The 23,620-nt window shown below is 41.7% G+C and overlaps 1 protein-coding gene across 1 annotated transcript in view; it reads right to left on the bottom strand.

Moving 5' to 3' along the window:
• Nucleotides 1-23,261, bottom strand: part of LOC141956723 (KAT8 regulatory NSL complex subunit 1-like) — a 35,328-nt gene extending 12,067 nt beyond the window's left edge. The window contains exons 1-5 of the mRNA XM_074897525.1: nucleotides 22,867-23,261; nucleotides 11,715-11,856; nucleotides 9,199-9,381; nucleotides 7,375-7,505; nucleotides 497-689 (exon numbers count right to left, since the gene is read on the bottom strand). Of these exons, the coding sequence (XP_074753626.1) occupies nucleotides 497-689; nucleotides 7,375-7,505; nucleotides 9,199-9,381; nucleotides 11,715-11,856; nucleotides 22,867-23,261 (1,044 nt within the window). The remainder of the gene's footprint in view (nucleotides 1-496; nucleotides 690-7,374; nucleotides 7,506-9,198; nucleotides 9,382-11,714; nucleotides 11,857-22,866) is intronic.
• Between the last annotated feature and the right edge of the window lie 359 nt (nucleotides 23,262-23,620).

The raw sequence follows: 23,620 nt of genomic DNA, 5'->3' as shown, positions 1-23,620 counted from the left end.
TCATGTCATCAGGCATGGTCGCTCAGCCTTCAAACACCCAGTTACACACCAGTTTGCCAAGTTTTAACCAAGGTTAAGTATTTTGGGGTGGTGGGGTGTATTTTTGGGTGGCTGGTGGGTTTTGTGTGGTTTATTTTTCCCTGGACAATTCCAAGGTAATCAGCTCCAAAAGGTAAGTAGCAGAATGTTGCTGCCCACGCTAAAGGCCGAGATACACTCTGGTCATCGTTACTCAAAAAAAAACCCCAGCTGCCTGATTTTTAGGAGTTTAGAATCTAAACTACAGTTAAATCGAGAACTCAGGACTTTTTTGACCTATCTTGGAATTTCTTCTAAAATTCTACAAGAATTTTAGAAAAGCGCTCAGAAAACTCTGTACTAAAACCAGAGTCCAACATAATAACCGATTTTCCTAAAAATAAACCCACACATTCTAAATAAGAACACAGCATAGTTTAGTAATGACACAGAACAAAAAAAACAACCTTTCACTTACTTTCCTGCTGAACTGAGACACTGAGGTAGCTCGGACAAGCTTGCGCCTCTTGTATCTGCAAACCGGGCGGATTCTAGCAGCAACGCAGGTATTGTCCGACACAGCAACGAGGCTATGAAATGGGTTTTGTTTGCCAAATCTCCCCACGTTCATGCTGATCAGAGAACTGCTGCTGGAGGAGCCAGTACATGAACTGCAACCAAAAGGAAAACTCTCAGAGCAGGAGTAAGTTGTAATTCTGTATTTATGATTGTGGCTGCAACACCCGAAGACTCCTTACATGCCAGCAGCTAGTGCTTACGAGTTTTGTTCTCACCACATTTTTAGTCTTTGCTGCATTCTTTCTCAAGTGGTATGTGGATTTCTGAATATTTCATTCACAACAGAAATGAACACTGAAGGGCCTTAACAGCTATATTTTCATCAGTGAAAGGCAGGAAGCCTTAAGAGCCAGATGCAGTAGCCTCTAATAACATATGTTCTTTCTCCAACAAAACTTCAGCCAGCAGCTCAATTTATCATCTGATAATAACAAAGTCATTTACTTCCCATAAAGACAGCCATTAAACCTAAAAACATTGGCAAACATTCTTTTTATTTCTCTGTTCACCATGGGGTTATGGTAAAATCTAATGTTTTATTTCAATAAACAGATACAAGTTTACGGCCTTGCAGGATATTCTTCTTCTGGAACCACCCGTAAAACAGTGCTTTTTTGAAAGATCTTTTTGTAACTGGTCACACATTCATATTATCATTTAAAAACTTAATTTATCTGTCACATTTGTTGGTTCCAATCAAGAAGGATTTTTTTTTTCTTGGTTTGCACAGCAAACATTCTCCTAAAATTAGGAGTTTAAAATCTGTATTTTTGTCATGTGAACCAGAAAGATTCTAGTCGGATATTCCAACTCCACACCAAACCGTTGGACGGCCAGGCAGGAATCAGGCACATCACCAGACACTGACCTGAGGTACTCATTGGTAACAAGGCTTTAGAACAAGAAAAAACACAGGCCTCCCCACCTCTGCTATTCTTCACAAAATTAAGAGCTGCTGATTTATATCCAAGTCAGATCATTCTATACTGTCATCCATTTGTTTTCAGTTTATAAGCCAAATCCTATTCAGCTATAAACACGAGGAAACACATCTGTAGGAAAAGATGTGCTTAGAGACCCAAATTTCCCCAATCACCTCTTCTTAACCACACAAACCAGGAAGATAACATTTTATAGACAACAGTAAGAGGCAAAATGCAAGTAAGAAAGTACTCCACAAAAAATATACAGCACCAACATTCTGTAAGTGAAACTGAACTAGTTCTAGATAACAGATAAGATGAACCTCTGAAGTCTACAGATCTGCACAAGACTATTGTTTCCCAGTGGCCTCATGCCTCCTGCTGCCCTACACAGGAAACACAGGTTTGCAGCAGAATTGGTATGTTTTGGACCCGAACAATTCCAAAACCACAGTAACTTCCACAGTAGGCAGCTCTGGTTGTGGGATGAGGGGGAAAGGGTTACTGTGATGAGACATCACTGCCCAAACCAGAAAGAACTTACTGCAGTGGGACGCACACAGGCCATCCCACCTGAACAGTGACCATTTAACAAGACGTTGTAACAGCCAGGAGGATTGGTCTCAGCCTCTGAAACCAGGCTCTACAGCTCACTGCCACTCTCACTCCAGGGAAGTGGAACAACAAGGAAAGGAGAAGATGCGTGGCCAGAACCACAGCTACTGGCTTCATGTCCACCAAAAACCCATACTCACTCCTGTGTTGGCATCCGCCCTATTGTTATTTGTCACACAAAGACAATGAACTTCTAATGCTTTTTTTTTTTTAATTGTATAGCATTCCACACCTGAATAGTGTGGAAAAAGTTATAAATATGGTAATTTTACTTGCAAATTCTCAATATGTCTGCTTATTCTCACAAAATATAATAGCATTAGATTTCCACTGTGAAGTTTTAGTTAGGAATATACCCAACAATCCTATAAAAGTGAGGGATAACCCAGCTAGGAAAATCAGGTTTTTTTCATCTTATCACAGATCACTCAGGGATCTAAGAGTGTCGGAGAGCGCTTTTAAACTTGCATTCAAGGGGTCCCAGAACTTGTACTCTTCAAGTGCATTCTAACAGAGTCTCAATACCTTCCAAGGAGCTCTTGGGAATAAGAAAGTTTGAGAAATTTGTTACCTTTTGTGTTAAACAGGAAGTTCAATGTATCAAAGTTATGTACGGAGGAATTCACGGGCTCTTACTCTCTTCTGACTCCTGAATAAATCTCTGTATTACAAAACTTTAAAAATATATGGCATAGCTTGTAAAAATCCATGCTTTCAAGTCTACACAAGATACAGCTTTCCTTCCAAGAGAAGCAGAAACTTCAAAAGCCATTACTGGACTAACAGAAACAGACAAGCTATCTCAGACAGTGCTTCCAACACAAGCAGAGCATGATTTAACAAAAAAAAGATCTGAAGAGACAAAATATTTAAATTTGGGGATCATGTTACATATAGCTACTCATTTAGGAGTGCTCAAAGACAGATCATACTACACCACACAGGAACTATCCACTGGAATTTAGTTTTACAAGTTCCAAAATGGAAATCCTGATTCTGTGTATACACTCAAAAACGCTTGGTCTCTTCCTTAACAAGGTCCAAATGAATTCCTAGTATCTGTATAATTCCAGTTTGAGTATTATCTTGGGATGCGAGCTGGATGCAAGAAGAGTCCTCAATGATTTTCCCAAAGTCTGCCTATTAGGGAACTGCTTCCCAACGCAAGCACCCAGCCAATTCTACAGAGAAGTAAAGAACACTGAAAAAGTCTTAAAAGCATCTAGGCACCAGAAGAAAACAAGAAAGCCATTTTGTCAATATCTTAAGCACAGTCTTTTCACCTTATGGAACTTGTAACCCTTCAAGTCAACTTGAAGAGACCGTGCTTAAGATATTCATGAAAACACCATGTAATCCCCTATTTGCAAAAACAGGCTACAGTGATGCATGGTAACAAGTTTGAATTAACACGATCAAACCTAAACAAAAAAGCAAAGCTCATTGGTAAAACAGAAGGATCCTGGCAATTACCCTGCTGGTCTCTGGCTCCTGTTTTCACACCGTGGTGGCGGCTGGTTCAAGCATAGCCAGCAAAGCAGTGGCTGTTTGCAGCACAACAGTCAGCAATCACACTCCACAGAATCAGAACTTCACCTGCACTCCTGATAAGGGGAATATGGAGGTGCTCCTCCCAGGGAGGGAGAGGCTTCAAGCTTCCTCTACTTCTTCCTCTTCAGACCTTTCAGGGAATTCGCTGTACCTCAGAGCCCGACACTGGAGGCCTGGCCAGAGCCCACATTATGTAAGGAACAGTGACTACCTGGTACCCATGCCATCCCAACTCCTCAGCCTTTTGGTTTTTCACAGGCAGAACCATGCACTGCCAATTGAGTTTTATCAAAATTGCTAACTTAGGTATAATAAAATATACAATGCCTTACTTGTAATTAAGAAGATTCATTGCAGAGGCAGCAAGCATAACATATTCCACGGAATACAGAAGCAGAAAGTGGTATTTCAGCTGGGTTTAAGATGACTTAACTCCTCAAGTATGACAGAGACCCACTACACAACACTGCAAGTAACTATGGATTAAAATAGCCATTTAAACAGATTTAGACATTTAGAACTTGGTGTAATACTTCCAGAATCCTCTGGATTTCTACAATGTAAGTCAAGAGAAAGTGGGGTTTATTATCTGCAGATTTAGCTGAGAATAAAAGCACAACTACTAAAGAACCTACTTTCAGAAGATTAGCAATGTTACTGCTTCAAGCTCAGGACTAATCTAAGAATTCATTAACCTATCAATCACTGTAGCAGAAACACAGAACTAAGTGTCTGCTTTGAATAATCTATACTTTGTTCCCTCACCCTACTGCAGTCCAATCAATTCTGGGCTGAAACTACCACTGTTAAAATGCAAGCTAGTTCTACTGGAAAAACATTTACTGAAGTCATCTATGGAAGAAGACAAACCTCTTCCCTAAAAAAAACCCCACAAGATGTTTTATTTCATTAGGCAATGCATCAGCTTAAAGCCTCTGCCTGTTGTGATTAGTCCAATTTCAACTCCCTGAGACTAAAGCTCAATCAAATTATGAGAGCATCAGGCACCTCAGAAGAAGGTGCTGACTTGCAAGAATGATCACGCTGGATCAGACCAAAGGTCCATCTCACTCAGTACCCTGTGGGGCAGCTGGGCTGAAAACAGACAAGAACAAAGGGGTGCAGAGGAGGCTTGGTGGTGACTGGGAGATCTCAGAAGTTGTTCCACCCAGCATCAGCAGCCCTGAGATGGAACTGAGGAATAAGGGTGCAGCAGCCCAGACACAGATGCTTCACATTGCCAGGCACGTCCTGTCACAAGCGGGTGAGTCCAGGCCACCAAGTGCCAAGGTGCCTCTGGCCGCCGGGAGGCTGAAAGCAGCTCCCCGCTGTGCCAGCATGGCCTGGGCCAAGGGAAGCTTTGCTTTGAACAGGGCTGGCTCCATCTGTGCTCAAGTGGTTTGTTCTTCAGCCACCACGATGGCAATGGCAAGATGTGGCCAGGAGGATCTGCCTACATTAACAGAAGAACAGCAAACAGGTGGCTCTGCAGGAAATAAAACGCAGTGGCCCTGAGGGGATGTCTAGAAAATGAGTGTAAGAACTGGGCAAGTACATACAACATGTACCCTAGTGCTCTCAGCAGGCTCTCCCTGCACCTTCAGCTCAAACCACACTTAGCTTAGGCCGTCCCAGTGTATTTAGCAGCTTCAACAAATCTTTCTATGATGCAGACTGTATCCTGCTTTCTCAGTAGCTTCACAGAAAATGGAATGACGGTGACGACTTTGCAGAAAATGTAAGGAAAACTCCTCAAGAAATAAAAGTGGTACGTGCATCAAATTTTACTCAATTTAATTTGAAGTGCCAACCTGTCATCTTGGGCATGTATGCCTCCTTAAACTAAACATGCTTATATATGTTTTGCAGATCTTCTAAAGTCTACAAGCATCCAGGACTGGAGACTGAAAGGTTTTTTGCTAGATGTAAACTAAGTTGATAAGGGAAGGACAAACTTCATTTGAGCCCCTTCTTTGTCAGGGATGAAGGCCTGAAAGTAAAACTAGTTGCAGTCATCTGCTTACGAGAAAGAACCGAGAAAGCAGCGTGGATCTGGTGGGGGAAGGAACATTTTCACCGTAAGATTTCAGTGCAAGTTTCACTGTGGTGTTGTCTGTATTGGATTTATATCCCTCCCTCCCTATCACGTTATCCAATTTACACAGGATCAAACACAGTATGAAGAAGTGAGTTTTTTGGCTTTTTTTGAAGCAGCACTAATTCTTCCCTTTCCCCCATCCCAAGAATAAGGTAAAAATAGATGGAGAAATCTTTAGAGAAGTGAAATAGAAGGGAAGGAAGTAAGAATAAAAACTTCTGAAAGAGAACAGCTGACAACCCAAGGAGATACCACAAAGCTCTACATGAAAATGGATCAGTTGGAAGAACAGCATGGTAAATCATCGGGACAATTAGCACATTTCTGGGTTGTATCTTCCAGAGAGCTTCTCTAAACTGATACATCCAGTACTCCATGGGATGAAAAGCTTATTCAGAAATTTACAGACTAAAGTTTGCCTCTTACTACCAAGCTTCTTGAAGCCCACTGACTGCTTGCACAGGACATATATCCCCAGTTATTAAACCAAACTGAACGCTAGTTAAACACTGCATGACAGAAGGAGAGCTTCCAGTTTATGTAGTAATTACCACCCCTCTCCCCTCAGTATTTAAGAAGCAATTGATCCGTAATATCTTTTTTATTACAGATTCGAGGCAAGACTTGAAAGGCTAAGTTAACTCTTCACCAACAGGACAGGCAAGATTTACTTCTCCATATACTTAAAATTAATATGCAGCATATACTTAAAATTAATATGCAGCATATACTTAAAATTAATATGCAGCATATACTTAAAATTAATATGCAGCATATACTTAAAATTAATATGCAGCATATACTTAAAATTAATATGCAGCATATACTTAAAATTAATATGCAGCATATACTTAAAATTAATATGCAGCATATACTTAAAATTAATATGCAGCATATACTTAAAATTAATATGCAGCATATACTTAAAATTAATATGCAGCATATACTTAAAATTAATATGCAGCATATACTTAAAATTAATATGCAGCATATACTTAAAATTAATATGCAGCATATACTTAAAATTAATATGCAGCATATACTTAAAATTAATATGCAGCATATACTTAAAATTAATATGCAGCATATACTTAAAATTAATATGCAGCATATACTTAAAATTAATATGCAGAAAAATATGTTCTACATTCTGTGCAGGGAAAGAGACTGAAAAAGCTCAGAAATCCACTTGTTAAAAAAAAATCAGGTCACCAGGATGCTGTATAGCATTCCATCTTAACCTAGAGAGGCAAGATACAGTTTGGTCACCTGTTCACAAAAAGCAGGTAATATCTTCCAACAGGCTGCTTGCAAAACAGGCAACATCATATAGAGATGATGTAGTTTTTGGTAGTTTTATGGTTTTGGTTTTGCTCTTTTACACAATAAATCACAACTGGTAATTTTGTATTACTTCTTGCAAGAAATTCCCCTCTAGAATCCCAACAGACATGCATACCTATTTCAAATTTTTACAACTGAACTGTACATACAGAAATCTTTTCGCTAGAGTTCCCTTTCTTAGGCATTATCCCCAATGCCTTAAATATGAAATTACTTTGATCAACCTATGAGAAGAGGAGAACTAACCAGTTAAACACTCTGTTGACTTGGCGGGATGACGTGGTGCAGGCTCTGAGGGGTGCTGGACATCCACTGATGGGGGTGCAGGAAGGCCTTTGACATGCAGGGTTTCTTAAAGGTTGTGTAAGATGAGAGCTCTGCAAGAGGAAAAAAAATGGAATCTCAGACTCAGTAAAGCTTAATATGTCAATGAAGTTGAAGAAGGATGAGTGGAGAGAGAAAACAAAACAAAGAGTAATCTAACAAACACTTTGTAATTCTAATATTGAGATTATGTAGGCCCAACATATCAATCACGTGTCATTTATTCAATTGTATTTCACGCAACAACCTCCAAATCAACCCAAAGTCTATTCTAAATGTTCTTACACATCACAAAATAAGTAACAAAAGAGAGCTTAGTTCTCTTAAGCTGGAGACTATTTTCAGAGCAAGATGGCCCAATTTTTGAGCTATTCTGCCTTTTCCACTAGACTGTACTATATGCTGTACTAGTTTCATAGAATATTTCTGGTGTTAACGAAATACCGGTGTTATTTAAGAACATTCGATGTTAAACACACACTCATTTGACACAATTCTGAAGTGTCACTACACTTTTGATTTCCACATCATTAAACCCCATACCCGCAGTTCACTGCATGCATATATCTACACTAGCATTAAACAACAAACCCCCACAAAGGCAAGAGAGCAACAGGAGTACTGCACTATCAATGTCACAGCTTCCTCCCTTGAAGGAAGCATCTCCTTGTCAAATAATTAATACAGTAATTTACTGAGTCACGGACTGTATCCAGAACACAGCATTCAGTTAGTAGAGCCTCCATTAACTTTTTTATTCCCTTTCTGAACAATGTAATTTTGTCACAGAATATTTCAGGTCTGAATGCAATTACTGACTCTGTACTTTCTTTTAGTAGATATTTATCATACAATGAAAAAAACAGTGAATCATCCCATGTTCATCTTGAATCTATCAAGCACAGTCACCTTTGTTCCCACCGGAGCTCAGTTACACAGTATTCAGATTCTGCAGCTTACCCTTAGACATATCAGAGCATCTTCCCCTCAAAATTTGCAACAGAAAAAGTTGAAGTGGGCTTTCAAGAAAAGGAGGAGTCTTATTTTTTTTTGTGTCCTCTGAAACATGAGTATTTTCCCTGCTCTACACCTGCAGCTTGTGACAGTTGACCCTTCACAGAAATTAAGGCTGAAAGTACCTATAAGTCCCTTGGCCTGGTGACCAGAAGCCACCCACCACCACCCCCAAAAAAACAGGTTCTGAACACCACTTAAAGTCAATCCTTTGAAAAGGTCTTTAAAACCATCATACACAAACAATGCAAAAAAGTGCCATCAACACCAAGACTCTAGCAACAGTTTAAGATCAGAAATTGAAGTGATCCCAAATACTGGTTTAAGGGTTTTTTCATGACGGCAAACTCAGTCACCATTCACAGACCTTGCACAGTAAGTTAACATTCACAATAGATTTCTGGGGTAGGTTTCTTTGTTTTGTGGTTGTCTTTTCCTTTGTTTAATTTTGGAGGACTAAGAATACATGGAAGTACAAGAGCTTTTTTAAAGCATAAGTTGAAGCAAGTTCAGCTGCGTCAAATACAGAGTATAGTAAACTGTAATCAGCTAATGCATTAATAGATGAGAAAAAAACAGCAAGAATGAGTTCTAAAGAAATGTTAAAATAGCATATTAAAACCAAATTTTTAAATGTGATTTATAAACTGCTGATAATTTAAGACTTGCTTTAATAGAAGTTTCTTTCTTCACTTCTATCACTGCAAAATTACGTGTTTCTTGATTACTGACCTGCTTCTGCATATTATACAGGAAACGGGAAGGCACAGCATCTCCTGCAGGGCACCTTGGGACAGAAGATGAAGGCGAGATCCACTTATTCTTTCTGGAGGTCACCAGTGACACAGAACCCAACTGGTCTTGCTTCTTCATTAGGTTTCCAGGCTGATGGTCACCACCAAGGACTACTGGGCCCTGGGGATAAAAAGCAACACCAAATTCCACTCATGGAAGCCACAATACAAAAAATATTTCTTAAGTATACATTAAAAGAAAAACAAACTACTTAGGAGTTACATTTTGAATTAATGAAGCTCTCCAACCTAGGGGAAGCAATTTAAGGAGGATACATTACTAGGTCAACATCAGTGCTGTTTGTTTTTCCTAGAAGAGCTGTCCACAGCCATGGCTTATAATTAACATGCTGGTTTCTCCAGCTCTGCTCACAGCTACAAGGAGGTATAACTGAGATCAGCAAAAAGGAAATCAAGGCACAACAGTGCCCACAGAACATTACTCGCTTGGTATCATTGGTCATGGACCAGCAAACATGGGTGATTGCAACTAGAGAACATAGACTATTCAGAATAACACGGCAGTATAACGAGTACTGCTCAAAAGGTGATGATTGCCATGATTAAGGCTACCATCCTCCCTATTTCATTTCCGTTTTTATAACGGGCAAGGAGACCTGGCCGCTCTGCTGTTCAGTTTGTTCTGCTCCCACCACACACATCCTCTTCATCCGCACCAGCGTGTGCCTTGCAGCACACACACAATGCCCTACACACCAACCTCTTTCTCGACTAGCTTCTCTGTGCTCAACAGCAGCTTACTAGTTTCTCACACTAGCAAAATATTTCTTTAAAAGAAGAGATGGGAAGTAGCTGGAAAGTTAGCAACCCTTACAGGGAAATATAATGTTATTCACTGTGTAGTTCACACTTTATAGCACCTGTGCTATAATTGCATACATACTTGTGAATGGAAAAGAATAAGTTAATTTTTCTGCATAATGTATTTCACACATTTGCATTCACATCTGTATAAACATCATAATTGCTTGAAAACAGTAACTGCTTCACAGTGAATTAAAGATAATCATAAGCTAATTTGGTAAAAAAAATACAGCTAAGATAAATTCCAGTTACTTAAAAAAGAGCCAAAGCATCTGAAAAGTTAGTATTCTCCCTCATCTTGTTGTGCTGCAATGGAGAATAATGTTATCAAAGTCTAGGGCTGTTAGGAGTCATTATTTTCCATAGCATAGAATCATTATTTTCCATAGAGTAGAATCAAAGAGCAATTTAGATCAGAAGGTAAACCTGGAAGTCACCTAGCCTAAGGCTCCCCTCAAAGCAGGTCTGACTGACCCTCTTGTTGGCAATCCTAGCCAAGAACAGCAACAAATTAAGGCTTTCCTCACCTCAGATCTTGCAGGAGCACCTACGAAAGTGTACAAAGGAGTAAAGCTGTACAGGCACCGCTCTTTGTCCGGGACACATTATGCCCCAGTGGAATTGTAAGTTTTAAATTTATCAAAAATCACCCAACATATTTGATTTACAAAAGCTGATGCAAAAGGAAAGTGCATTTATCCAGAGAAAACACACACATATGCAGTAAGTACAATACTTAAAACCCTTTTCCTTCCAGACAAAGGGCATGAGGAAGGAAAACACTCAAGCCCAGTAAAAATCCTCACATCCTGCTCCCCGCCCCCCGCCAACTCTAGGGAAATGAGCTTTGCAGTTTGCACTGAAAAGCCAGACTTAAATAACTTCAAACTGGAACATGAGAGTGATTTCAAAAGTTCAGAAGCACCCTGACAGAATTGACTCAAGTGTTTCCAGAGAGTTTTGTAGTGGACCAAGAGGCTCATGAAAGGGGAACCCCCAGAACACATTGCAAGTTTTGAAGACAGAAAGCTCCCCCTCCCCCCGGAAATCTAGTCACACAGAAATAAATATACTATACAAGAAATGAGTATTCATCCTATCTATTTTCTAGCATAATGCTTCTCAGATATTGAAGTGAAACATTAAAAGGTCATGGCCTAGAAGAAAAGCAAAAAACGTGTGTACACAGCATTCTGAGATTTAAAGATCCACATGCTTTAAACGGTGACACTTTCCAGCAGGCATCAAGGCTTGAAACATAATGGTACTCTGATGGTTCCCTGGTACTATGCCCGTTTAGAAATCAACACTTGCAAGGACCAACTTGGTGGCTTATACCACTGTGGAGCCCTGTTCCACTAATGAGCTGCTCTGCTTGCACACAATGATGAAATCAAGCCCCTCCTCCCTCAGCAAGCTCTTACTGTAATTTTTGTGAAGTAGACAGAAATCACAGCCCTCAAAAAATAAAAGTAGCACCTCTTACTGGTACGGGACTAACTCAAAAGCTCTAAAGCTTTTTTGCCCTCACCTTCATTTCTACAGAGAAAATACCATTCTGCTAAAGAAATAGCCTGTGAATAGCTTCCAGAGAACCTCCCAAGTCATAAAACAGAAAGCTAAAATTACCTTGGCAGCACGAAGTTGCTTGTATATATCTGTCTGCTGTCTTATTCGATATTCTAAATCGGAGATTTGAGCCTGCAACCATGTCCAACGGCAGATAATGGCTGCTCTCTCCATGGCCCACTGGCACTCTGCATGGCGACGTCTGAAAAGCAAGAGTTTGCTTGTGCTCATCATTTAAGTAACAGTTTCAACACTCTGAAGGACAGTTTGACAGAAATGCAAGAACAATTTCTCTGTTGTGATTAAGAGTTTGTGGGGGACAAATGAGTTTTTCACCCACAAATCCTACCAATATCTAGCCTTAATTTACAAATCCTATCCCCAAGATAGAGTGGTCAATACCATCCTTCAATTGTGCAACAAAATATATTAAAAAGGAGCAGGCATCATTATTTTGACTATCACAAACAGTGCAGAAGTCCAGATCTTTCTAAATAAGCACAGAAACAACTTCTCTCCTCTGCAATTTCAGGGGGTAAAAAAAAAAAAAAAAAAAATCACAAAAACAACTGCCTGAAGGACAAAGTCCTAACTTGTGCTGCTGACCACAGAGCAGAACTAACCTGTATTTGCAACACTCCTCATAGCTGCTTGTGTAACCTTTACCAACAAAAATCCCATATACGCCCTTCAGGAGGGTACCCCAGTGCTTCACCATCTCAGCTGCAAGATTTTTATTCTATTGCTTGAATGTCTGTTGCTGTAATAGAAGACCATCACACCAGTGACACATCCAACACCAGATATTAAAAACCATGCACATGGATAATACTTTATTGATACTAAAAGTAGTGTCTTCACTGGAAGTTACTGTTTGAATGAAGGGTTTCAAGGACTGCACTGTAAATTCCAGTGGGCTCACCAGCTGATGAGCTGTGTTCCAGTTTCAGACATCTTACTGGCCTGCCACACAGCATCCCTGCCTGACAGTCAGAACCTTTAACCTACAGACAAGACAAGCAGTGGCAACCTAAATTATGGCAATTTAAGAAGTTGTGCCCAGCACAACAGCCTGTGGCACCCACTGTAACACCTGGCACATGCGTTATACCTATAGGAAAAAGAGAAAGAGGCAGATAAGGTCCCACATCTAGTAAAGAGTTTGAATTTCTTTTGCTGAAGCAGAAAAGTCACCTTGCATAACGTTTTCTCATAATTTTAGTTATACTGCTTACTAAACAGCCCCACAAACTACTATAACACTACTAACTGAAGCACATAGGTGGAGTTTATTGACAAGAGCTTTTCCACAAAGGAAAATACCTGATGCAAGTACATTTTTGATCCACAATGGGGATTTTTAATACACAGCCTTGAATTCTGTGACCTACGGCTTGGGCAGTTCGGTGGCAGCACTGTGAGGGGAGAGTTGGCACTGCAGTCACATAATACAGGGCAACACACACCTTTGTAGGCTGCAGGAGATGCTACAACAAGGTTATTCTTATGAAATTAAAGTGCTCTTCTCCTTCAATACCTACACCCATAAATAAACTCACAATCCTAAAACAACCTCAGGGCTCAAAGACTCAGAATTTTGTTATTCTAAGTAAGTAGTCTAAGAGATTTTGTAGCTCACAACTACTACAAACACTTAGCATTTGATCTGAATTTATGGAGATTGAAAGAAGCACACATTCAAATAATCCTCATAATAAGAGCAAGATACAACTACAGAGTAGTACTTCAATCACTTAAGAGTTGGAAACGATGGCTAATGCAAACTCCACAAATGGAAATTTGTGAAAGCTCTAGTGTATGCTTTTGCTATCACCAATAGTTTGCAATAATTTCAAAAAATCTTCTAGCAGAGGCAGGAATCTGCCTGCAAAAGAATAGGGATAAAGAATAATTTTCAAGTTTAATTTTCTGATCTTAACTCAAGAGCACTCACTTCACAATCTGATGTAATTCAGCTCAAACCTATTGCCAACCCCATGGTGGGTTTTTTTAGCTCTCTTCAGGAAATGTGTGACCTACTTCACATCAGCAGTATAAGGGCTAAAGAACAAAGACCAGAGAACAATTAAGGATAAAACCACTTCGGGGAAATGCTAAGAGGCTCTTTTTCATCAGTGTGGGGAGTCTGACGTATCTGCATAGGATGAGATGTGGCAAGAGTTTAAGAACTCTCATTTTAATAAAGGAACACATCAAAAAAATATTTAAAAAATATATCAAGTCTAAGAACAGAGCACTGACTAGATGAAAAAAATCAGACATCTCAAAGAAAAATTTGGGATTGTCTTTAAATTAAAGCTTCTAGAAACAATTGGGAATCAGTATGTGAGCAGAGAGAAAAAAATCAGAAGGAGCCTCAAGCAAACGATGCAGCTTCAAAGCAACTTCAAAGAGTCCAGTTAGCACATCAGTGAGTAAGAGACTTCTGAGTGACAAGCTCATGCCAAAGGGAAACCAAGCCACAATCTGGCTGACCAGACACTGTAAAGAGGTTTTGCCACAGGAAGTTTAGCTGACACATGCTCCTGAAAACAGACCAACTTTTACTGATGCAAAGACTTTTGTCGAGCCAAATAATGTCTCTTCAAAGTATTGTTTACCTTCCAGCCTGAAATCAGTTTTATTGCAGACATTTCCTTCTATTTAATTGATTTTTTAAATACTATCATCTTCCTCTTCTAACGGTCAGGATTTTTTTTTTCTTTCTCCAAACACACTACAGCAAGAACACGTTGTTTCAAATGCCTGAAAACACTGAAGCATCCAATCTGTTCTCTCCCAGTCTTCAAATCTGACAATGCAACAATCAAAAACTAAGGTGAGAAGGCCTGCTTTACAGATAAAAACAAGCACTGATCAAAAGTGGACAGTAAAAAAAGTTTAAAAGTAATTCTGAGCTAAAGGTGTCTAAAAAAATTAATAGGAAAGAGTTTTCAGGCTACCACTTTTTTTGTTGTTTTTAAAGATTTTTTTCTGTTGGAAAAGACCTTGAAGATCCTCCAGTCCAACCATCAACCCAACATTTACAGTTCCCAACTCCACCAGATCCCTCAGCGCTGGCTCAGCCCGACTCTTCAACCCCTCCAGGGATCCCGGGGACTCCCCCCCTGCCCTGGGCAGCCCATTCCAACGCCCAACAGCCCCTTCTGCACAGAAATCCTTCCTCAGAGCCAGCCTGACCCTGCCCTGGGCAGCTTGAGGCCATTCCCTCGGGGCCTGGCGCTGGCTCCTTGGCTCCAGAGACTCATCCCCCCTCTCTGCACCCTCCTGGCAGGGAGTTGCAGAGGGCCAGGAGGTCTCCCCTCAGCCTCCTCTTCTCCAGACTGAACCCCCCCAGTTCCCTCAGCCGCTCCCCAGCAGACCTGTGCTCCAGACCCTGCACCAGCTCCGTTGCCCTTCTCTGGCCACGCTCGAGTCATTCAATGGCCTTTTTGGGGTGAGGGGCCCAAAACTGAACCCACTCATCGAGGGGTGGCCTCAACTGGAGCACCACCAGAACTCTTTCCAACTCCACTCCGATTAAACCAAGTTATAGACAATAATAGGGAGGGCCAAGGGAAGATATTAGTGTCCTGGAAGTTCTTCTGCCGGAGAGACCACCACAACAGCTGGTAACACAGAGCCATAGAAAGACAAAAGGCAAACTGAAGGCTTCCTCAGAATTGCTACTTTAGCCTAAGAATTCATAAACATACCAGGATTTAGTGGGATATACACCCCTGTCATAATCAACTGCAATAATCCACAGCCATGTAAGTCTTGATTATTTAGGGCTGGGTAGAGTGTCACCTTTCACACATCAGCTGACCACACTTTAACATAGAGGAAGAACAAGGGAGGCAAACATGCAACTCACACCAGGTTGCCTTCTTGGCTTGCAGACTTTTCTTCCTAAAGAGAATGACATACTAACTTTACTTGCTTTTTCCATTCACAATTTCATAATATGGTTTATTATTCCCAATCGCTCTAGAAGAGTTAACTGCAACAAATTCACTAAGGATGCACATTACTGAATCTCTCAAATCCAAACAAGTCCCCAGAATATCCAAACAAAAATAGTATGATGCAGTTAGTTTTAAAATCCGGATTTCTGCACTGTCAGTGCTTTTCAGATTCTAGTTGTACAGAAAATGAAGAAAATGCCTGTAATACAAAAAGGAGTCTGTCTGTAACAATAGCAAATTATTAGTACCAAACTGCTCTTGGGGAAAGCCATAAAACAAATTATATCAGATAGCAAGCATTCTGAAAAAATTCAAGACAGCCTGTGTGAGTATTCATACAGATAATTAGCTACATTTGTATGACATTTATTGCTACCATTATGCAATTGTCACAAACAAGCACATTAGTGTCTTTGACATATCACAGCTTCCCACAGCCTTGATAATAATTGCTATACTGTAGTACTAAATCAATTAAAGCTTGGGTAACTGTCAAACAGGTTTTTCTTTCTTTCCCTAGAGAATGAGTAGCAAACAGGCAGGTACTGAAGTAAAGTCACATGAAAACTGAATTTGATTAAACTGACATACACGGTAATTGACACGCTACAGAACTGCTATTTAACAGCATGCAGGAGAATCCCTTTTCCAGTCCAAAAAAAAAAAAAAAAATCTATAGAAGTCTAAAATCAACTTCAATTTTTAAGGAAACTCATAAAAATCTTGTTTATAGACAGATACCTCTAAAGCTTCCCCAAGGACAGACCACAGGGTACTGACATTCACCTGACCAGGCAGAGCAGTCACCATGCTCTGAATTAGCTCCAACAATTTCTCTAGCAGTGCACAAAGCATGAACAGTCCTTCCCTTCTCCTTTCTGAAACCTCTTACTTTCAGTTCTCTCCCAACCATTTTTTTTCCTAACACTGAAAAGAGAAAGACTGTGCTTACTAACAGCATGACAATGGCAATTAATATCAGTTTCTTTCTCAAATGTGTCCATTGCCACTAGGAAGGTATGAAAACATCTACGGACAGTAGCCTTTTGAATAAAGGCAACAAGCTAAAACAATGTCTGAAGGAACTTACTCCCTCCTCTCTAGATATTTTGATGACCAAGGCTGATGACAAGGATGCAGCAATTACATTTGACTTCTTGAACCTGAATATCAAACTTCTGTTTTCAGAAGCAGCCTTCCAGGAAGCTTTCTCTCTTCCTCCTGACAATGAATGACTCAAGCTCACTAGATCTAGTAAATTAAAAATACTGGTTTCAAGATGAAATGGAAGGAAATGCATTAAGACTCAGGTTACATAAGAACTGTTTAACTCAATCTTCAGCTGCATGTGTGAAGTTGTTAGGTTTGGGTTTTTTTTAAAGGAAGGTTTTCTGTATCTATATAAAAACCCAAACAGGCCATATTCAGATTACTAAAACAGTATTAAAAGAAATGAGATAAGAATATGGGTCAAACTTCTTTGTGGAAAGCTCTGCATCCCACAGCCCAAAAGAGTGCTCAACCTGGCAGACCACCATTCAAAGATACAATTCATATTTTTTTCTTCTTTGGTGACATTTTTCCCTCGGAGTTTCTGAGTGTCCTTACACTTGAGGGTAGCACAGTCCTCACCACCTGATGATACCAAGTGGGATCACTTGCCTCAGGGAACATAAGGAGAAGATACCTCTTCTGAGCACACCAGATCAATCTCATCTGCTTAAACTTCAGCCATGAGACAATGGGAACACAGCAGCAGACAGTGCACCAAGAACATCAGAAGAAAAAAAAAAACCAATAAGGCATGCCCAGATTTTAATGCACTAAGCCTGGAACCACAGTTATATTAGGCATAAGCATATGCAGTCTTCTTTCAAGGGAGAAGATTCTCTAAGGCTTATTCAGATAAATTCTTTCAAATCTGATAAATGCTTTCACCTCAAACACCTGAATTTCCCTATCCTCACTTTAAATCATTGTCTACAACAAGTTCTTGACAGGTATCAATCTGCTCCTTACAGATTCATAGACTGAAGGTCTCAGACTTCATACACTTACAGATTCATAGACTGAAGATAGAAGGAAGACATTTTTTTACAGTGAGTGTGGTGAGACACTGGCACAGGTTGCCCAGAGAGGTGGTAGATGCCCCCTCCCTGGAAGGGTGCAAGGCCAGGCTGGACAGAGCTTTGGGCAACCTGGGCTAGTTGAAGATGTCCCTGCTCGTAGCAGGGGAGTTGGACTAGATGGCCTTTAAGCTCGCTTCTAACCCAAACCATTCTAGGATCTGAATATTGCCTCGTGGCAGGGAGGTCAAGATCAGAACGTTACAATGGTCATTTCCAGCCAGAAGACAAAATTCACATGCTTTTGCCATTAGTTTAGGTACATTATTACAAGGTAAGAAATTTCCAGGTGTAGTTATCCACATCTAGCTTTCCATAACATTGGGAGAGTTACTACAGTATTAACAGTCATCAAAATGAGAAAATAACCATTTAATACAGATTAGTTGGGGAAAAAAAAAAAGTGCAATTTCCAAACACTGATTTTGCCAGATAATCTGACATGAGAAAGATCAATGTACAGGTGTATGTTCAACCCTTAAGCAAGAATGATCTACTATCAATAAGCTTTTTTTCCACTTCAAATCTCATTCTTGAGCTGTTTTTTACAATTTAGCTGATAATGCAGCAAGCAAAGAAAACCAACATGTTGATTAAAGGAAATACAATTACACAAAAGAATCTAGAAGAGAGAGAATAAAACAAAAAAGCAAGAACACACAACTGATTTTCAAGCTTCTATTGCATCTGTTCCATTCTATAGGCCTTGCTCCCCCTTCCACAATCTCAGCTTCCCTCTGCTTGCCCACGCTGCCCCTTCCCCAGCACTACACACAAAAAGCACCAATTAGTCCAAAAAATAACCCAACACCAATTTCCATACAGTTGGCTGGTCATTAGCAGCCACCTGTCTTCAATTAAGAGCAGAAGTTTGACCTGCTCCTCTGTTTTCTCTGGACACCTTCCACAGGTCCAGAATCAAAACTCAGAATTATATCCAAGCGATTTTGTTTCTGTGAGAAAGAAAACATGCAAAAGCTGAAGTAAGATTTCACTCAGCCAAATGTAACTGAAGTATCCAACACAGCAGATTTGTGAATGCCTGCATGAGAGTACATGCAGAGGAAAATGGAAAGGCAAGCTGTGGGCAAATCCCAGCTGGGATTTATACTGCTCTAGTGACAAAAAACCCCCCCATGAGCTCAACTTGAAAGCTGTTGCCATTGAGAAATGTAAAGCAGCTGAGAACACATTTTAAGTTGAAGCCAAAGTCAAAAGTAAAACAGGAAAATCACGTACTACTTATAATTTTTCAAGCCATTACCCACAAAAAAATCATTATTTCATTGTTTCTGCACTAAATTATAAACTGGAAATAATAACATTCCTTCAGATAGGCTGTTTTATGACAATTATGTAGATTAAGCAACTAACCTATGATTAAAGAGTTGATGTAGAAGTGAACAACACATAGAGGACTGAAGCCTTCAGTTACAGACACCAGCTGTAGGTGTTTATAACTCTCTCAAATCTAGGTTGAAGCAGTTTGTTATATAGACCAGCTACTCCATAATGGTATATTTGGTGCAAGTATGGTTGGTGGGACCCACTTTAACTAGGTGTTTTTTTTTTCTTAAAGACATTTTCTTAACCCAACAGCCCTCTTTAGGGCCACAACAAGGCTGAAGTCTCTTCCTCCAAGTGGTGATCCTGGACTCCTAAACAAAAATATATGGTGACTGAACACAGACAAACCAGAGGGAGGCGGAGAAGAACTGTAAAAACTTTTCATCAAATTTTAATGATTGGCATCAAATTCAGAATTAGCACGTTAAAATACCACAAACTGGGACATCTGAGTAAGAAGAGTGCTGATGCTATTACTTTAAATTCATATGGAATCACTGCAATAAAAATATTGTAATAGGAGCATGTGCATTAACAGATTAACTTATTGCCCTTTCTCTCCAAATCTGAAGACCCTTCATGAGAAAATTGAAATAAATATTTGATGCAGTCTAGTGCTTTAAATCTCGAATTCAGACTTGGTGGCCTGTGGCCACAAAAAGTATTTAAAGGTGGTCCATGGTGAAGGAAAGGTTGAGAACCCCTGCTTTAGAATATTCTTCTGCAAGTTTTTTTCTATTTTGCAAGACTAGAATTAAGAAAAAAATTCAGGAAAAATACCTGAATACAAAACTTCATCTTAACATGCCTTTGCTAGAAATAAATATAAATGTACAACACCTCTCTGAAACATTTCAGTTCCCATAAAAATCCAAGATGAGTTACTTTCAAGGGGAAACTACATGGCAAATCAATAGGAAGAAAACTGAATAAATACAGAACGTGTCTAAATACCACACATTTCTAAGCGTGCAATGAAATATCTAGACACATAAGCCAGAGGAAGATGAAGGGGATGAATACCATGCCGGGAAAGTTATAATTTTATGAAGTCGCTACCTTGGATTTGTGCGTAATAATTTTTTGATCCACTTTTGACTGACAAGTAATCAATTCTGAGGGGTTTATTAAATTTTTTTAATAAACAGAGGGAAGCAGAAAGACAACTATACAAAGACTTAACTCTCTGGCTGATGCCCTCTACTCTGCCACCTTCTTGGCCTCCTGGCAGTAAAAGCTTTCAACAAACTCCCTCGCAGGTTTTTGGGAGCCCTCTATCCTAATAGGAATGACTCTCCAAAGGGCTGCTGCTCTGTTACATTTTTCATTGTTGCTCTCTGAATGCGGAGGGTGGCAGAATCAGGTCACTTCCACTTTGCTGATGCTCAGGAAAGCTCCAAGGACCCAGGGAGACCGGAATGCAGTGGTTTACAGGGAAGAAAGAGTGCACGGAATTACATACATTTCCATCTGAACAACTCCAGCTTCTGAAGCAGAACGAGGACAATTAACGTAGAAAACATTAATTCATCAAGGACTGACTGTATTGGGCTTGTGTGGTGAGGTTTTGGTAGTGGGGGGACTACAGGGGTGGCTTCTGTGAAGCTGCCAGCAGCTTTCCCCATGTCTGACAGAGCTGATGCCAGGCAGCTCCAAGAGTGAACCGCCTCTGGACAAGGCTGAGCCCATCAGGGACACTGGGAGCACCTTTGGGATAATGTATTTAAGATGGATGAAAAAAATCCACGAGCCTTTCATTGCATTTTCTCTCCCCTGTCCAGCTGAGGGGGGGCTTCGGTGGGCACCTGGTGTCCAGTCAGGTTCAAAGAATAAATTAGAGTAGGAAATGGCAGAATATTTAAGTCAAAGAGACAGGTTTTTTTACTCTCCTTCCCTCCCCCGAGACAGTTATTCCAACTATCAGTTTCCACTGAATAGGTCACCTCAGAGCAGAGAGAACAGTTACTTCAACAAAACATAAAAAAACTAACCAAGAATCTCTATAACACAACTAATCATTCTCATGTCTCTAGGGCTAACTGCTCTCTCCCCTCTTCAGAAAACAGCACTTCACAGCTGAAACCCCTACAAGGTTACATTATTTAGAGGATCCGATACATACAGCAGATATATCTGGCAGGATTAAATCATCACCCGGTTTTACAATCTGTGCTATCAGCTGAGAACTCCCATATAGAACCACTGCTGGTTTGAGTCTTTCCTAAGAAGTGATTAAGCCTTTCCAATAGCTTGCAGTAGCCAAACGAGGTAGCTGTGCTGCCTTCTCCTCCCCACTGCCCAAAGAGCCCCTCCTGGCAAACACCTAAAACTACAAACACCAGCTTCAGGGGACACAAAGAACCTCATTTTTCTACAGAGCTGACATTTGCACACCTTGATCCAGTCCACCTGGGAGCCAGAGATGGTTGTGCTCAAACACAGGTACAGACAGGGGCAGAGAGCAGGGCCAACCCTTTTGCCAGCAGCTAGCTGTTACTTTGCTTCTCTTATCAAACTGCATTCTTCAATGCACCACACAAGTACTACTTTTGGATATAAAGCTGAAAAAAAAAAAAAAACAAACAGTAGAGACCTCTGCTCTCAGCACTGCTAGTTTTCAGACTACTGCTTGACGCGCAGAAAACAAAACTGATCTTTTTGAAAGTCCTGCGTACTCACTGCAAGACGCAGACACTTTGCCCGCCGCTGAGATCAGCAGCCCTGCCACGTCGAAGCTGACACATACTGCTTCCTAGTGCACTTCACAAACGTTCCTGTTGCAAAAGCACTTTCAGTTGGTTTTGGAATAATACAGAAGACCACTGCCAGTGCAGACACTGGGCTTTAGAAAACCTTCGTAAAGGTAAAAGCTTTTCTTCGTGTTGCTTGTCCCCCACACTAGCACCAATACGGTTAGCTCCCTTCTATTACATCACCACAGAACAATCTTATTATACCCTTATTTATCAAACCAGGGCCAAACTTTACTCTCCCCCCACCCTTTAAATCAGACAGCCTAACAAAAAGTCATTTATTACAAACCTGATCTTGCTCACACCCTTAAACCAAGATAGATACAACAGCATTAGGCTGTGAAGCGGCACACACTGTAAAGGTTGTTGGAGATAAACGCCTTATATATCTGACATAATATATGTAAAATCAACACAGAAGAGAGCACCACTAAAGCACATACGGTAAAAAATACTTGATGTACAAGTTCTCAAGATAAAAGCCACATAAAAGTTCACAAGGAAGACGAAGAGGTGAATACAAGATAAGGTCTCCCATGCTTTGCTGCCTTCAGACCAACACTACCGCTCCCCCCCCCGCCGCTGCGACACACCATCGCCCCCAGGCTCCCCCCACGGGGCTCCGAGCACCGTTCCCTCCGAGCACATTCCCCTCTAGGGGAGGGAACCGGAGATACGAGACTACAGCCACGTTTGACCCCACGCACCGAAATTCGCACCCAGGGGCCTTCGCAGCCGTCCCTTCCCCACGACACGGGGGTCGTTTGCGGGTTTAAGGAACGAAGCTCGGGGGACGCTGTCAGATGATAAAACAGGGACGGCAGAAAAAAGTTTTCTCACTCTTTTACCACAATTAAAACCCCAACATTCAGAATTACTATTAAAATTATGTTTTAGACTTAAATAACCCGAAAATGGACGTTTGAGCGGCCAGACCCCTTAAGTAACTCTACAAAAGCCACAGGATATACTCAAGAGGCTCCTCTCCGGGGAAGGGCCGCGGCACCCCCGTACTCACCCCGGGGAGGCCGCGGCCAGCTGCCGCTGCCCGGTGCCGTCCGCCTCACTCTCCTCACCGGAGCCGCTGCTGCTGCCGGTAGCGTCCGAGTCGCAGGCGCCCTGCATGGCACGGAGGCGGGCGGTAGCGCTGCCCGCCAGCAGCCGCAGGTCAGGCCCCAAGGCGGGCGGTAGGCCGCCGGGAGGGCCCACCCGCCTCAGGTACCGCACCAATCCGGCCAGCTGGTGCCGGACGTGCCGCTCCACCTGCCGGCCTTGCAACACCCGTAACCGGCAGCGGAGGCGCCGCGCCCGGCTCCACAGCGCGGCCTGGCGGCCCCGCGCGGCTGCGACCCGCCCGGCGAGCGGCGGGCAGAGGCTGGGAACGGCGGAGGCCCTGCCTGCGGCCGCCGCCATGCCGGCCCGAGAGCGGGAAGACGGCACCGCCCCTCAGAGGGAGCGCGCGCGCCTCCCGCGCCCCCGCACTGCGCAAGCGCGCAGCGGTGCCGGCCGCCCATTGGCTGCCGGAGCGCGCGCTCGCGGCGGAACCAACCGGGAAGGGTAAACAGTGCCGGCACGTGCGGGGCGGCCAGAGGAGCAGGCGGATGAGCCAATCGCAACTGTGGGCCCGCCTTATCCCCGGAGGCTATATAAGGAGTGGGGGGAAAATGATGCCTCTCCGTCAGGGCGGGTGCCTGAGGGAGGCGGCAACGTGTCGTCCGGTCGCGCTAGCTGCGGCTCCCGAGCGCAGAGCAGGCCCGGCCCGGAGCTCTGCA

Source organism: Athene noctua, chromosome 2 (assembly GCF_965140245.1).
Source record: "Athene noctua chromosome 2, bAthNoc1.hap1.1, whole genome shotgun sequence".
NCBI classification, from domain to species: domain Eukaryota; kingdom Metazoa; phylum Chordata; class Aves; order Strigiformes; family Strigidae; genus Athene; species Athene noctua.
This window is presented reverse-complemented; position numbering and strand designations above follow the sequence as displayed.